Source organism: Saccopteryx leptura, chromosome 5, assembly GCF_036850995.1.
Source record: "Saccopteryx leptura isolate mSacLep1 chromosome 5, mSacLep1_pri_phased_curated, whole genome shotgun sequence".
Taxonomy (NCBI): domain Eukaryota; kingdom Metazoa; phylum Chordata; class Mammalia; order Chiroptera; family Emballonuridae; genus Saccopteryx; species Saccopteryx leptura.
In genome coordinates, this window is record NC_089507.1 from 92,148,646 (window position 1) to 92,163,823 (window position 15,178).

A 15,178-nucleotide genomic window follows, 5' to 3' on the forward strand; every position below is an offset into this window, starting at 1 on the left:
AGAGACCCATGGCTGAGAATAGCTGCACAGCCTTGCCCACGGTGCCAAGGCTTGTGGCCCCTGGTGCAGCACGCAGTCCCAACCACAGGGGCAAGGTAAAGACCGAGGCCTGCCAAGGCTTGTAGACTGGGGCACATGAACACAGCTCCTCTCATTGAGAGGTGGAAACCACAGTGACTGCCAGAGCCAGCTGGCACCAGCAACGCCCATACCCCAAAGCCTGAGGCAGCTGCAGAGGGGATAGCAGGCCTACAGACAGACCACACCTAGGGAACACATAGGCCACACCCATTGGACTTCAGTGGCCACGCCCTTTTTATGCACAGACAAAATGGGAAGGCAGAGAAATGCAACCCAATTGAATCAAGAGAAATCCCCAGAAAAGAACTTGAATGAGTCAGATATAACCAAATTACTGGATTAATTAAAATAATGATTGTTAGGATGCTCAAAGATCTTTGAACAACAATGGATAGACATAATGAACACCTAAATAAAAAGATGGCAATTTTAAAAAATGACATTGAAATAATAAAAAGAATCAGTCAGAAATTACAAATACAATATCAGAAATGAAGACCACAATGGAAAGAATCTAAAAGCAGGATGGATAAAGCTGAGGATCAAATCAGCGAGTTAGAGGAAAAGAAAAACCAAGGCATGAAAGCAGAGCAGAAAAAAAAAAAGAGAGAGACTCAAAAAGTCTGAGGAAATTCTAAGCGAGCTCTGTGATAACATGAAGAGAAATAGCATCCACATCATAGGGGTTCCTGAAGAAGAGAAAAAACAAGAGATAGAGACTTTGTTCAATCAAATCATAGCTGAAAACTTCCCTAAATTGATGCAGGAAAAAAATGTCACACAAGTTCAAGAAGCACAGAGAATTCCATTTAAGAGAAACCCAAAGAAATCTACACCAAGACACATCATAATTAAAATACCAAAGTTAAGAGATAAAGAGAAAATATTAAAAGCTGCTAGAAGGAAAAAGGCTATCACCTACAAAGCACCCTCATAAGGATGATATCTGACTTCTCAACAGAAACACTTGAGGCCAGAAGAGAATAGCAAAAAAAAAACAACAACCCAAAAACCTCAAGGAATTCATTACAACCAAACCAATGCTGCAAGAAATGTTAAGAGGCCTGTTGTAAACACATCAGAGAGGAAAAATAATATAGCAAAAGAGGAATACAGCTTTAAAAAATAAAATGGCAATGAACAACTACATATCAATAATATCCTTAAATGTAAATGAATTAAATGATCCAATCAAAAGACATAGGGTAGCTGTGTGGATAAGAAAACAGGAACCATACATAAGCTGTCTACAAGAGACACACCTTAAAACAAAAGATGCACATAGACTAAAGGTAAACGGATGGAAAAAAATATTTCATGCAAATAGAAATGAAAAAAAAAGCTGGGTAGCAATACTTATATCAGACAAAATAGACTTTAAAACAAAGGCTATAGTAAGAGATAAAAAAGGTCACTACATAACAATAAAGGGAGCAATCCAACAGGAAGATATAACCATTATAAATATCTATGCACCTAGGCCCTGGCCAGTTGGCTCAGTGGTAGAGCGTCGGCCTGGCGTGCAAGGGGTCCCGGGTTCGATTCCCGGCCAGTGCACACAGGAGAAGCGCCCATCTGCTTCTCCACCCCTCCCCCTCTCCTTCCTCTCTGTCTCTCTCTTCCCCTCCCGCAGCGAGGCTCCATTGGAGCAAAGATGGCCCGGGCCCTGGGGATGGCTCCTTGGCCTCTGCCCCAGGTGCTAGAGTGGCTCTGGTCACAACAGAGCGATGCCCCAGAGGGGCAGAGCATTGCCCACTGGTGGGCAGAGCATCGCCCCCTGGTGGGCATGCTGGGTGGATCCTGGTCGGGTGCATGAGGGAGTCTGTCTGACTGTCTCTCCCCATTTCCAGCTTTGGAAAAATACAAAAAAAAAAAATATATATATATATATCTACGCACCTAATATAGGAGCACCTAAATATATAAAGCAGACTTTGATGGATATAAAGGACGAGAACAACAGCAATAATAAAATAGTAGGAGATTTCAATATTCTACTAACATCACTAGATAGATCCTCAAGAAAGAAAATTAACAAAGAAACAGCAGACTTAAAAGACACACTACATCAACTGGATTTAATAGATATTTTCAGAACCTTTCACCCTAAAGCAGCAGAATATACATTCCTTTCAAGTGCTCATAGTACATCCTCTAGGATAGACCAAATGTTGGGGCACAAAAGTGTTCTCAACAAATTTAAAAAGATTGAAATCATATCAAGCATTTTCTCTGATCACAATGGCATGAAACTAGAAATCAACCACAACAGAAAAACTGAAAAATACTCAAACACTTGGAACTAAATAGCATGTTATTAAATAATGAATAGGTTAACAATGAGATAAAAAAAATTTAAAAATTCCTAGAAATAAATGATAATGAGCATTCAACAACTCAAAATTTATGAAACACAGCACAAGCAGTACTGAGAGGGAAGTTCATAGCATTAGAGGCATACCTTAAGAAGATAGAAAAAGCTCAAATAGACAACTTAACCCTGCATCTAAAAGAACTAGAAAAAGAATAGCAAGTAAAGCCCAGAGCTAGTAGAAGGAAGGAAATAATAAAGATCAGAGCAAAAATAAATGACATAGAGGCTAAAAAAAAATACAGAGGATGAATGAAACCAGGAGCCGGTTCTTTGAAAAGGTAAACAAGATCAATAAACCTTTAACCAAACTCACCAAGAAAAAAAGAGAGAGGACTCAAATAAATAAAATTAGAAATGAGAGTGGAGAAATAACAACTGACACAACAGAAATACAAAATATTATAGAAAATACTATGAAGAACTGTATGCCAAAAAATTAGACAACCTAGGTGAAATGAACAAATTCCTTGAAACATATAATATTTCAAAAATCAATTGGGAAGAATCAGAAAACCTAAACAGACCAATTACAACAAATGAGATAGAAACAGTTATTAAAAAGCTCCCAACAAAGAAAAGTCCAGGGCCTGATGGCTTCACAAGTGAATTCTACCAAATATTCAAAGAACTAACTCCTATCCTTCTCAAGCTATTTCAAAAAATTCAAGAGGAAGGAAGACCTCTAAGCTCCTTTTATGAGGTGAGCATAATTCTGATTACAAAATCAGGCGAAGACAACACACACAAAAAAAATTATAGGCCAATATCCCTGATGAATTTAGATGCTAAAATCCTCAACAAAATATTAGCAAACCAGATCCAGCAATATATGAAAAAATCATACACCATGATCAAGTGGGATTTATTCTGGTGAGGCAAGGCTGGTACAATATTCACAAATCAATCAATATGATTCATCACATAAACAAAATGAAGGAGAAAAACCACATGATAATTTCAATAGATGCAGAAAAAGCATTTGATAAAATCTAGCACCCATTAATGATCAAAACTTTCAGCAAAGTGGGAATACAGGGAACATACCTCAACATGATAAAGGCCATCTATGACAAACCCACAGCCAATATCATACTCAATGGGCAAAAAGTAAAAGCAATCCCTTTAAGATCAGGAAGAAGGCTGGGGTGCTCCCTTTCATCACTCTTATTCAACAAAGTTCTGGATGTCCTAGCCACAGCAATCAGACAAGAAGAAGAAATAAAAGGCATTCAAATTGAAAAAGAAAAAATAAAACTATCATTATTTGCAGATGATATGATATTGTATATAGAAAACCCTAATGTCTCAGTCAAAAAACTACTGGACCTGAGAAATGAATTCAGCAACGTGGTAGGATATAAAATTAATACTCAGTTATCAGAGGCATTTTTATATACCAACAATGAACTGTCAGCAGGAGAAATTAAGGAAACAATCCCTTTCACTATTGCAACCAAAAAAATTAAGGTACCTAGGAGTAAATTTAACCAAGGAGATTAAAGACTTATACTCAGGAAATTATAAACCATTGATAAAAGAAATCAAGGAAGATACAAACAAGTGGAAGCATATACTGTGCTCATGGTTAGGAAGAATAAACATCATTAGAATATCTATATTACCCAAAGAAATTTATAAATTCAATGCAATACCAATTAAAATACCAATGACGTACTTCAAAGATATAGAACACATATTCCAAAAATTTATATGGAACCAAAAAAAGAACACAAATAGCCTCAGCAATATGAAAAAGGAAGAATAAAGTTGGAGGTACCACACTTCCTGATATCAAGTTATACTACAAGGCCATTGTACTCAAAACAGCTGGGTACTGGCATAAGAACAGGCATATAGATCAATGGAACAGAATAGAGAACCCAGAAATAAACCCACACCTTTATGGACAACTGATATTTGACAAAGGAGGTAAGAGCATACAATGCAGTAAAGATAGTCTCTTTAACTAATGGTGTTGGGAAAATTGGACAGCTACCTGCAAAAAAATGAAACTAGACCACCAACTTACACCATTCACAAAAGTAAACTCAAAATGGATAAAATACTTAAATGTAAGTCGTGAAACCATAAGTATCTTAGAAAACATAGGCAGTAAGCTCTCTGACATCTCTCGTAGCAATATATTTGCTGATTTATCTCCACAGGCAAGTGAAATAAAAGACAGTATAAACAAATGGGACTATATCAAACTAAAAAGCTTTTGCACAGCTAAAGACAATAAGAACAGAATAAAAAGACAAACTACACAATGGGAGAACATATTCAACAATACATCTGATAAGGGGTTAATAACCAAAATTTAAAAAGAACTTGTAAAACTCAACACTAGGAAGAAAAACAATCCAATAAAAAAATAGGCAAAAGAAATGAATACACACTTCTCCAAAGAGGACATAGAGATGGCCAGTAAGCATATGAAAACATGCTCAACATCACTAATCATTAGAGAAATGAAAATTAAAACCACAATGAGATACCACCTCACACCAGTCAAAATGGTGCTCATCAACAAAACAACACAGAATAAGTGCTGGTGAGGATGTGGAGAATAGAGAACCCTCCTGCTGGTGGGAATGCAGATTGGTGCAGCCACTATGGAAAACAGTATGGAGATTTCTCAAAAAATTAAAAATTGAACTGCCTTTTGACCCAGCTATCCCACTTTTAGGAATATACCCCCAAGAACCCCATAGCACTGTTTCAAAAGGAGAAATGCACCCCCACATTTATGGCAGCATTGTTCACAATAGCGAAGATCTGGGAACAGCTCAAGTGTCCATCAGTGGACGAATGGAAAAAAGATATGGTATATATATACAATGTAATACTATGGGTCATGAAAAAGAAGGAAACCTTAGCTTTTGCGACAACATGGATGGACCTGAAAACTATTATGTTGAGTGAAATAAGCCAGGCAGAAAAAGAAAAATACCGTATGATTTCACCATTTGAGGAATCCAATGAACAATGTGAACTGAGGATTGGAATTGAGACAGAGGAGAGATCAAAGGGACCAGAAAAAAAGAGGACAGAGGGAAAGTGAATGATAGGATGGGATAAACCTGAAGGGAAGGGCGGTGGGTGCTGTATGGAGGGGGGCGAGGGAGATGTTGAGGGGAATACGGGAAAGGGGGATGCATTTGGGGTGACACTAGAATCTATGTAAACACAATAAATTAAAATCAATTTAAAAAAATAAATAAATAAAAGAACAAAAAAAATAGTAAAAGAACAACAAAATTAAAGAGAAGAGGTGGAAGGGGTTTTCAGATAAATTCTATCTTTCTCTGCATAGCATGTTGCCCCATGTACCTTTTCAGAGAACTATTGGAAGCAGTTAATCCCCTGCAGCCTCCCTTCCCCCTGCATTCTTCCTTACTTCTTCCTCTCGGTGGAGGAGGGGAGGGGGTCTGACTTCTCCTTCCACCCCAGGCCTCCTGAGAACAGTGCCCACTTGCTCTCCTCTGCCAGCAGAGGCACCCCACTAGGAACAATGTGAGGGCACTAACACTGCGTATATGAGCCTTGTTGAAAACTACCTGAAATTGGTTTGGAAGAAGGCACAATAAAAACAAATAAATAAAGAAAAAAGAAACTATGAAGGAAGTTAAATTAATGGATAAATACATCAATTTTCCTGTCCCTCGGTCAGATGAGTCTAAGGGAAGCCCTATACAGTCTCTCATAAGTGTGTCCGCAGGACTGAGCCCCCGTTGTCCACAGCTGTAACCTGTTCATTAATGCATCTGTTTTCTGGTTTTCTTACCCTCCCTGTGTTATTTTCCCACTCCCTCACAATGCTTCCTGGGATCATCTCCCAAATAAATTATTTATGCTCAAATTCTTAACATAAGAACTACTTTTAGATAGGGGAAGGCGATGCAGGTCCTATTAAAACTTAAAATATGTTAAAGATTCTAACCCTCTCTCAAAACCAGTGCTCCAACTTCTCTTCCCAGCTGTTATCTCACCTTTTCTCTTGAGAGATACAGGGGTATGAGGGTTGTAGCGACAAACTTGACTTCTGCTCTCAGTTTAATGGTGTCACCCTAGGTGAGCCATTCTGGTTTTATATTTATACAATACTTTCCAGGGCTGTGGTAAGCATAAAATAAAATAAAATTTGTGAAGTACCTTTTACTTTGCCTTCATCCCATTATAAAGAGGCAGTTTCAAACTTGGGGAATAAGCTATGTCTTTCTGTGATGAGTTTTTTCCCCTCCAATAATTACCTTGAACAAACTATAAATATGAGTGGAAAATCACAAATAATAAGAGTACTCATTGATATGAATATAAATTCTTCCATAGCAAACCTTTTCTCATGAATGTAGTGTGAAAAGGACTACTTTAATGAAGTAAGTGGAGTTTTTGTTGACATTCTTAATATACAGAGCTTGTAAAGAGTATAAGTAGCAACTTAAGACACTAACAAACATATCTGAAAATCATTTATTTGTCAAACAATCTAGGACAGAAATAGCATATGACATATCAAGAGGAAAGACATGTAAGGGAAACTCAAGAAATAATTGTTATTCACAGGGATTACAGCGTTAAGGATGAAACACTAACGGCATTTCCTTCTCTATAGTTTCCTAGAGACTACAACAACTACTGATATTAAATTTCTTGTTTTTTACTGACTCTTCAATTCTGAAAAACTCCCTTCTTTTGTACTTTAATATTTATACACATTCCTTCCCTTCCTAAAATTTCCTCATTTTCTTCAATATGATGTAGGGCTCAGAAGATTCTCTGTGGACTATATTCACATTTAATTATGTCGTGTCTTCAGAAGTTGATTTATATTGAAAGTGGAGAACAAATTCAATATCTGCCTACAATGAATCAAAGTAGCTGGTAGGATCATAGTCTACATAATCAGAGTCTGTGGATTTACAACAACATTATTAGCACATGATTAATCAGTACTTAATATGAACCAGTTCATACCCGACATCAACTAAGTCATTTTGCCTTTCATTAAAGTCCTGTGGCTCTGCTTCAGATCAGTTAAGAGTCTTGCTTTATATGATAGAACATTGTTAAACTGCCATCTGGCCCAACAGCTGACATGGCTCATACAACCCTGAAATGGCCCCGAAGCTTCACTCCTGGGAAATATTTGGTCTACTGTGTGGTGTCATGATTACTGGTACACAGCTTTTTTATATCCCTTGAAAAGAGTTTCAGAAAAACTTCCACACTGGAAAAATCCTATATTGGAATTAATTTGTTAGGGAAGGGTCACTTACCTGAGGACCAGGCTGACCCTGAAATTGAAAAAAAAAGAAAAAGAGAAGCCGTTATAAATTTGTTATCATAAGTGAATATTTTCACTACTAAAACTCAAACTAGTTCTGGAAATCTTTACAAAATATTTCAGAAGATAATATCTAACTACTGACAAACTTTACTCTGTGATTTTAAAAGAATATTATACCTTAATATTTTTACTCTATGCTATTATCTAAAATATTGACATTATGGTCTATTACATGTAATTTCAAAATGACTCAAGGGTTTTAGTATGCTCTAGAATTAAACTGCAGAAAGAGAATGCAAATGGGAAATATACTTCACATGATCATAATGAATGGGTTTAGTTAAAGGCAGAGTCTGCTAGCACAGACTATTACTATAAGTGATGTATTCAAAGATGGCACAAAGTTAAAAACAAAAGAGGCAGATATCTTAGTTTTAGAACTCACCAAGTCTTTGAATTTCTCATTGTTTCAATAATATTTTAAGTCAGTTTAAAAATAAACATCTATCTCTTATTCTGATAATCCAACCTAAGGACATTTTGAAAGGATAGGAGAGGTTTTGGCTTAATTAAGTGCATCATAACTCTTTATCCAGTCTATAGGTCATGTCACTTTGGCCAATCTAATTCATTTCGAATGTTACTTTCTTGTAGTTTAAGCTGATAAAAATTTCATAGCAGCATAATTGTAACTGCTTTGCACTAAGATAAAACCCCCAGTGAATAAAAGTATTGATTACACATCATTTTCCTAAAATTTCTAGTTGGGTTTTGTGTAAGATGAGATGAAAGAAAAAGTTCACGCTAAGTTGAGAGATCTTAAAAAATAAATTAATAATGTACAATCTTATTGCACCAGCTATATACTACTGAGTGTTATTCAGGAAAACATTGAGCTAATTCCGTCTTCAAAGTTAAAATTTCTTCAGGTACTTGTTCTCTGGGGATATAACGGACAATTTTTCAAAAGCTTGTCTGAAAATGTGGTTGGCCAGGTTTTGCCTAATCAAACCATGAAGGGAAGCTATACCAAGTTGCTATGTTGGTTACTCACTCCATTCCTGTACCCTTTAGAAGTGGAGAGGCAGAAAGAGAATTATATTCATTAATTCCTTACCTACTACCAGAGATTTGTTATTCCATTTATTACTTATAACTGTCCTGAATTTTACAAATGAAAAAACTGAGGCTCATAGAAATAGGTGAAAAAATCACATAGCCTATAGGTGGAAAGCTAAAATTTAAACCAAATCTGATTCTGAAGTACTTGCATTCTCCACCAGGTCATTCTGCCTTTCAATGTACAATAGAAGTTTAAGAAAAAACGATGTAGGCTTGTTCAGATCAACAACGATCCCAGAGCACTCTTCAAGTGAGTGGACACTCTAAACCTCCCAACCACTTCCCAGCTACAACAGGGTGAATCTCTGCTTCCAGATGCAGACCTTGGGCCAGCAGGCACCAGAGTGCTACCTGATACCTGCACAGAAACCAGGTCAGCAAAGCTCCTTGAGGGGAACAGATAGCATTGATACCAGCTTTAAACATGGAAAACCTACAAAGGCAGGGTTCTCCACTTACATAAAGGTATGGATCTTTCCAGATCTATATAATAGGTAAAACTGCAACACATGCTTACTCTGGCCTGCAATCTTGATGTTTTAAGCTTCTGATTTTTCTGAATTTTAAAATGACTGCAAACTCAGAAATATGAACATTTTAGAAAGTTGGACTACTATTACATCTCATGTTTTTGTGAAAACTCAAATGTAGGATTCTCTAAAATCAGAAAGAATTTCTTCAAGAGAATATATTGTAGCATTATTGCTGAGATATTTTTATTTCTGTGGTTGTCCTACAAATAAGACTATTTCTGTCTATTTTTAAAATGTGGCATTTGTCTCTCTCCACTCTTATTTAATGTGGTACTAGAGGTTCTAGCCAAAGCAATCAGACAAGACAAAGAAATAAAAGGCATCCATATCGGAAAAGAAGAAGTAAAGGTATCACTTTTTGCAGATGATATGATCCTATACATCGAAAACCCCAAAGAATCCACAAAAAGACTACTAGAAACAATAAGCCAATACAGTAAGGTCGCAGGATACAAAATTAACATACAGAAGTCAATAGCCTTTCTATATGCCAACAATGAAACAATTGAGAACGAACTCAAAAGAATAATCCCCTTCACAATTGCAACAAAAAAAATAAAATACTTAGGAATAAACATAACAAAGAATGTAAAGGACTTATATAATGAAAACTATAAACCATTGTTAAGGGAAATCGAAAAAGATATAATGAGATGGAAGAATATACCTTGTTCTTGGCTAGGAAGAATAAATATAAACAAGATGGCTATATTACCCAAAGCAATATACAAATTTAATGCAATTCCCATCAAACTTCCAATGACATTTTTTAAAGAAATAGAGAAAAAAATCATCAGATTTATATGGAACTATAAAAAACCCCAAATAGCCAAAGCAATCCTAAAGAAAAAGAATGAAGCTGGGGGCATTACAATACCTGACTTCAAACTCTATTATAGGACCACGACAATCAAAACAGCATGGTATTGGCAGAAAAATAGACACTCAGACCAATGGAACAGAATAGAAAGTCCAGAAATAAAACCACATATATATAGTCAAATAATTTTTGATAAAGGGGCCAACAACACACAATGGAGAAAAGAAAGCCTCTTCAATAAATGGTGCTGGGAAAACTGGAAAGCCACATGCAAAAGAATGAAACTGGACTACAGTTTGTCCCCCTGTACAAAAATTAACTCAAAATGGATCAAAGATCTAAACATAAGACCTGAAACAATTAAGTACATAGAAGAAGACATAGGTACTCAACTCATGGACCTGGGTTTTAAAGAGCATTTTATGAATTTGACTCCACAGGCAAGAGAAGTGAAGGCAAAAATTAATGAATGGGACTACATCAGACTAAGAAGTTTTTGCTCAGCAAGAGAAACTGATAACAAAATAAACAGACAGCCAACTAAATGGGAAATGATATTTTCAAACAACAGCTCAGATAAGGGCCTAATATCCAAAATATACAAAGAACTCATAAAACTCAACAACAAACAAACAAACAATCCAATAAAAAAATGGGAAGAGGATATGAACAGACACTTCTCCCAGGAAAAAAATACAAATGGCCAACAGATATATGAAAAGATGCTCATCTTCTTTAGCTATTAGAGAAATGCAAATCAAAACGACAATGAGATACCACCTCACCCCAGTTAGATTAGCTATTATTAGCAAGACAGGTAATAGCAAATGTTGGAGAGGCTGTGGAGAAAAAGGAATCCTCATACACTGTTGGTGGGAATGTAAAGTAGTACAACCATTATGGAAGAAAGTATGGTGGTTCCTCAAAAAACTGCAAATAGAACTACCTTATGACCCAGCAATCCCTCTACTGGGTATATACCCCCAAAACTCAGAAACATTGATACGTAAAGACACATGCAGCCCCATGTTTATTGCAGCATTGTTCACAGTGGCCAGGACATGGAAACAACCAAAAAGTCCATCAATAGATGACTGGATAAAGAAGATGTGGCACATATACACTATGGAATACTACTCAGCCATAAGAAATGATGGCATCGGAACATTTACAGCAAAATGGTGGGATCTTGATAACATGATACAAAGCGAAATAAGTAAATCAGAAAAAACCAGGAACTGCATTATTCCATATGTAGGTGGGACATAAAAGTAAAACTAAGAGACATTGATAAGAGTGTGGTGGTTACGGGGGGGGGGGGGTGCAGGGGGGAAAGGGAGAGGGAAAGGGGGAGGGGGAAGGGCACAAAGAAAACTAGATAGAAGGTGACAGAGGACAATCTGACTTTGGGTGATGGGTATGCAACATAATTGAATGACAAGATAACCTGGACTTGTTATCTTTGAATATATGTATCCTGATTTATTGATGTCACCCCATTAAAAAAATAAAATTATTATAAAAAAATGTGGCATTTGTATCATTACATTGAACAAATGACTTTAGCCTGTGTGCATATGTTTGTTATTATGTACAAATATACTCTGTATTATAGATTTTATGTTAGTGATAGTGAAAACAAATAGTAAATGATGGCAAAATAAAAATGTTGACTTTTACATGAGCATTGGAAAGCGTATAGCACCAGGAAACCCAGATTACCCTAACATGTGATATGATTTCAGGTATGTATGGTGTGCTGTGTGTGTGTGCGTGTGTGTATGTGTGTTTGTGTGCATGTGTAGGGTAGGGAACATGAAAAAGAGGGCTAGAAGTGGGCTGGAAGAGAAACTTCCCAAAGAAACAATGTATACAACATGAAAAATTTGGTAACTCTCCCTAAAATTTGGATTATACAATGCAAGCCTTTAAAACCTTACCCAAGATTTTAGGACTCCCTACATTCAGTGTGATGTAACAAACTATTCACTAGAAGTCACCTAGAATACCTGTCAGAAAGCAGTACAGCAGGAATCTTGTAGTCATCATAAAAGAGCCATCTAAACAAATGAGGGAAGCCATCAGAGGGGAAGTGTCTGTGGGCGTGGCAGTGAGTTTCCCCAGGGGACTGCGGAAAATACAGGAGGGTAGACAAGAGCCCAAAATGAAGCTCTTCTCTCTGTGCTTATATCTCAGGGATATGTCAAGTGTAACTTACTTAACACGTATAATCTCCTTTGGAGAAAGGGAATCAGAGAAATACAAAATGACATCTTTACAAAATTTAAGAAAGAAATACATATTTAATTTGTGTTATTGAATGCCATCGCCTTGATCCTACCTCCAAGATTTTCAGTGGCCGTGTTTTTTGCAAACACTGGCATGCTTAAGCTAAAAAGTCTGGTTTTATTTTGAGGGTCATAGGGGCAGAATATTTGAAATATTCTGGGTTGTTCTGGGCTATTCAGGCTTGATGATTGACTTCAAATTTTTGGTACCAAGAGCCAAATGAAATTGTGCTGACCATGTTGTGCGTGTGTGCCCACTGTAGCTGCTTTTCCAGGGCAGCCAACGCAGGATTTGGAATTAGTTGCTCTGTAAACATGGGTACCTCTATGGCCTCACCAGTAGGGAAGGCTTCTAAATTAAAGGGGTAATCTTCCACCTGAGAGTCATCTACTTAGCAGAACGGTCCTAAATGGAGATTTCTTTCTACATTTTATTGCCATCAGTGGATAGAACTGAAGATTGAAGAAGTCTTGAAATCACCTTCCTACCTTCAACACATACACACACACATCCTTAGATAGCAGATTTCTACAGCATTCATTGGGGTGATATCTATAATTAATGACAATAATCCCTCATTCACAATCTGTAAATAATTCAAATAGTTGCAAAACTACTGTTGTCAAAATAATCACAAAACTGCATTTGCTAAAATGAAACTCCCTATGACTGAAGGCACCAGGTGACAAAGCCCTCCTCACAGACAAACCACCAAAAGAAAACCTCAGAATTTTTCAAGTTGCTTCTAAGTAATTCATTGAGAAATATAAGTATTTTCATTCATTAATAGATACTTTTCTAGTCTACTGCAATTTATAGGTAGTGAACATTACTAATAATCAACTTCTTTCGGTGTAAAATACTCTTTAAATGGGTAGTTATAAATTATGATGAAGGCTCACAAAATACAACGAAGTTAAATTTTAAAAATTAAAATTCTTAAAAAGGCCATTTTCCCCCCAAACAAATAATCAAACTGCATATTAATATAAATAAAAACCCAAGGGAAATGGTTAAATCACAGAAATACTGACATTTGAAACAAATATAGATGTAAAGATGGAGACTGCCTAGTGCAGGGGTCCCCAACTACGGCCTGCAGGCCATTTATCCAGCCCACGCCGCACTTCTGGAAGGGGCACCTCTTTCATTGGTGGTCAGTGAGAGGAGCATAGTTCCCATTGAAATACTGGTCAGTTTGTTGATTCAAATTTACCTGTTCTTTATTTTAAATATTGTATTTGTTCCCATTTTGTTTTTTTTTACTTTAAAATAAGATATGTGCAGTGTGCATAGGGATTTGTTCATAGTTTTTTTTTATAGTCCGGCCCTCCAACGGTCTGAGGGACATTGAACTGGGCCCCTGTGTAAAAAGTTTGGGGACCCCTGGCCTAGTGCTTCCAGTCGCTACTGAATGTCAACAGTTCCATTCAATGCCCTCAAGGCAGTAAGGCACCAGAATGAAGTAAAAGAAACAGCAGGAGGATGTGGCTTTAAAAAGTGGTAATCAGAACAGTATGGTGGAAAACAATCAGCCAGTAGCTGACACCTGACAGAGAAGTGTTCAAAGGCAAGTAAACCACAATGGAACATGATAAACGACAGGAGTAGCCATTCTTCGTTAAGCTGTTATCACAGTTCTGAGTGCCAGAAAGTGCTAACACTCTAAGTCTACAAAGTCATTTAGATTTCTGGTTGAGGCAATTCGTTTCACTACATGATACTTTTTTTATGGATGGTAAATTTGTGTCATTCCTCTTCAGATTGTTTCCATTAACACATGGCATAGGTAGGCATACAAAAATTATGATTTTAAAGTACAATCTTACTTTGAAACACTGATTAAGATATGAGACCCACATAAATGTATTGTGATAAATATAAAGTAAAAACACTTTCATTTATAAAAACTTGAGGGAATATCAGTACTGTTCATGCAGCTCTAAAAGGTACAACCTTTGCTTCAAGGACATTAGAAAGAAATTACTTCAATAACTTAGAAACTCTTCATTAGGCAACTCAAGTTTGATGGCCATTTTTAGAACTGTCAATTCAGATTTCATTCATTCTCATAAATTGAAAAAACAAACTTCAAAACAATAATTTCTATATTTTGCATTTTGGAACTGCTCCTACCTAAAAAGATCATTTGAAGGTGATTGCTATAACTTCTTTATCTCTTGAAATTCTCAGAGCCACACATTTGGATGTCAGGCTTCTTTCTCCCTCAGGTGAAAACAGCACCTGAAGGAGCACTCAGGTAGAGCTTCAGAACAACATCATAGGAATTCTGCATGGCAACAAGATTGTGATGCTGGCAGGAGGTTTTGAGGACCAATAGGAATCCTATCATAGAATCATGTCCATGGGATCCCAAAACTATTACTATTCTTACATGATTACAAGGTTATATTTTCAAAATGTAGTTTTTTTGTTTTGTTTTGTTTTTAGTGAAGGGGGGAGAGAGAGAGAGAGGGACAGAGAGGGACAGACAGACAAAAAGGGAGAAAATTGAGAAGCATCAACTCATTGTTGTGTCACTTTAGTTAGTCACTGATTGCTTTTTTATACACGCCTTGACCAGGGGGTGGGGGTGGGGGGCTCCAGCCGAGCCAGTGACCCCTTGCTCAAGCCAGTGACCTTGGGTTCAAGTCAGTGATCTTGAGCTT

General features: G+C 36.8%; 1 protein-coding gene across 1 annotated transcript in view; it reads right to left on the bottom strand.

The window, feature by feature from the left end:
- Positions 1-15,178, bottom strand: part of COL25A1 (collagen type XXV alpha 1 chain) — a 599,542-nt gene that overhangs the window by 195,014 nt on the left and 389,350 nt on the right. Inside the window, exon 5 of the mRNA XM_066384810.1 lies at positions 7,735-7,752. Coding sequence (XP_066240907.1) covers positions 7,735-7,752 — 18 coding nt within the window. The remainder of the gene's footprint in view (positions 1-7,734; positions 7,753-15,178) is intronic.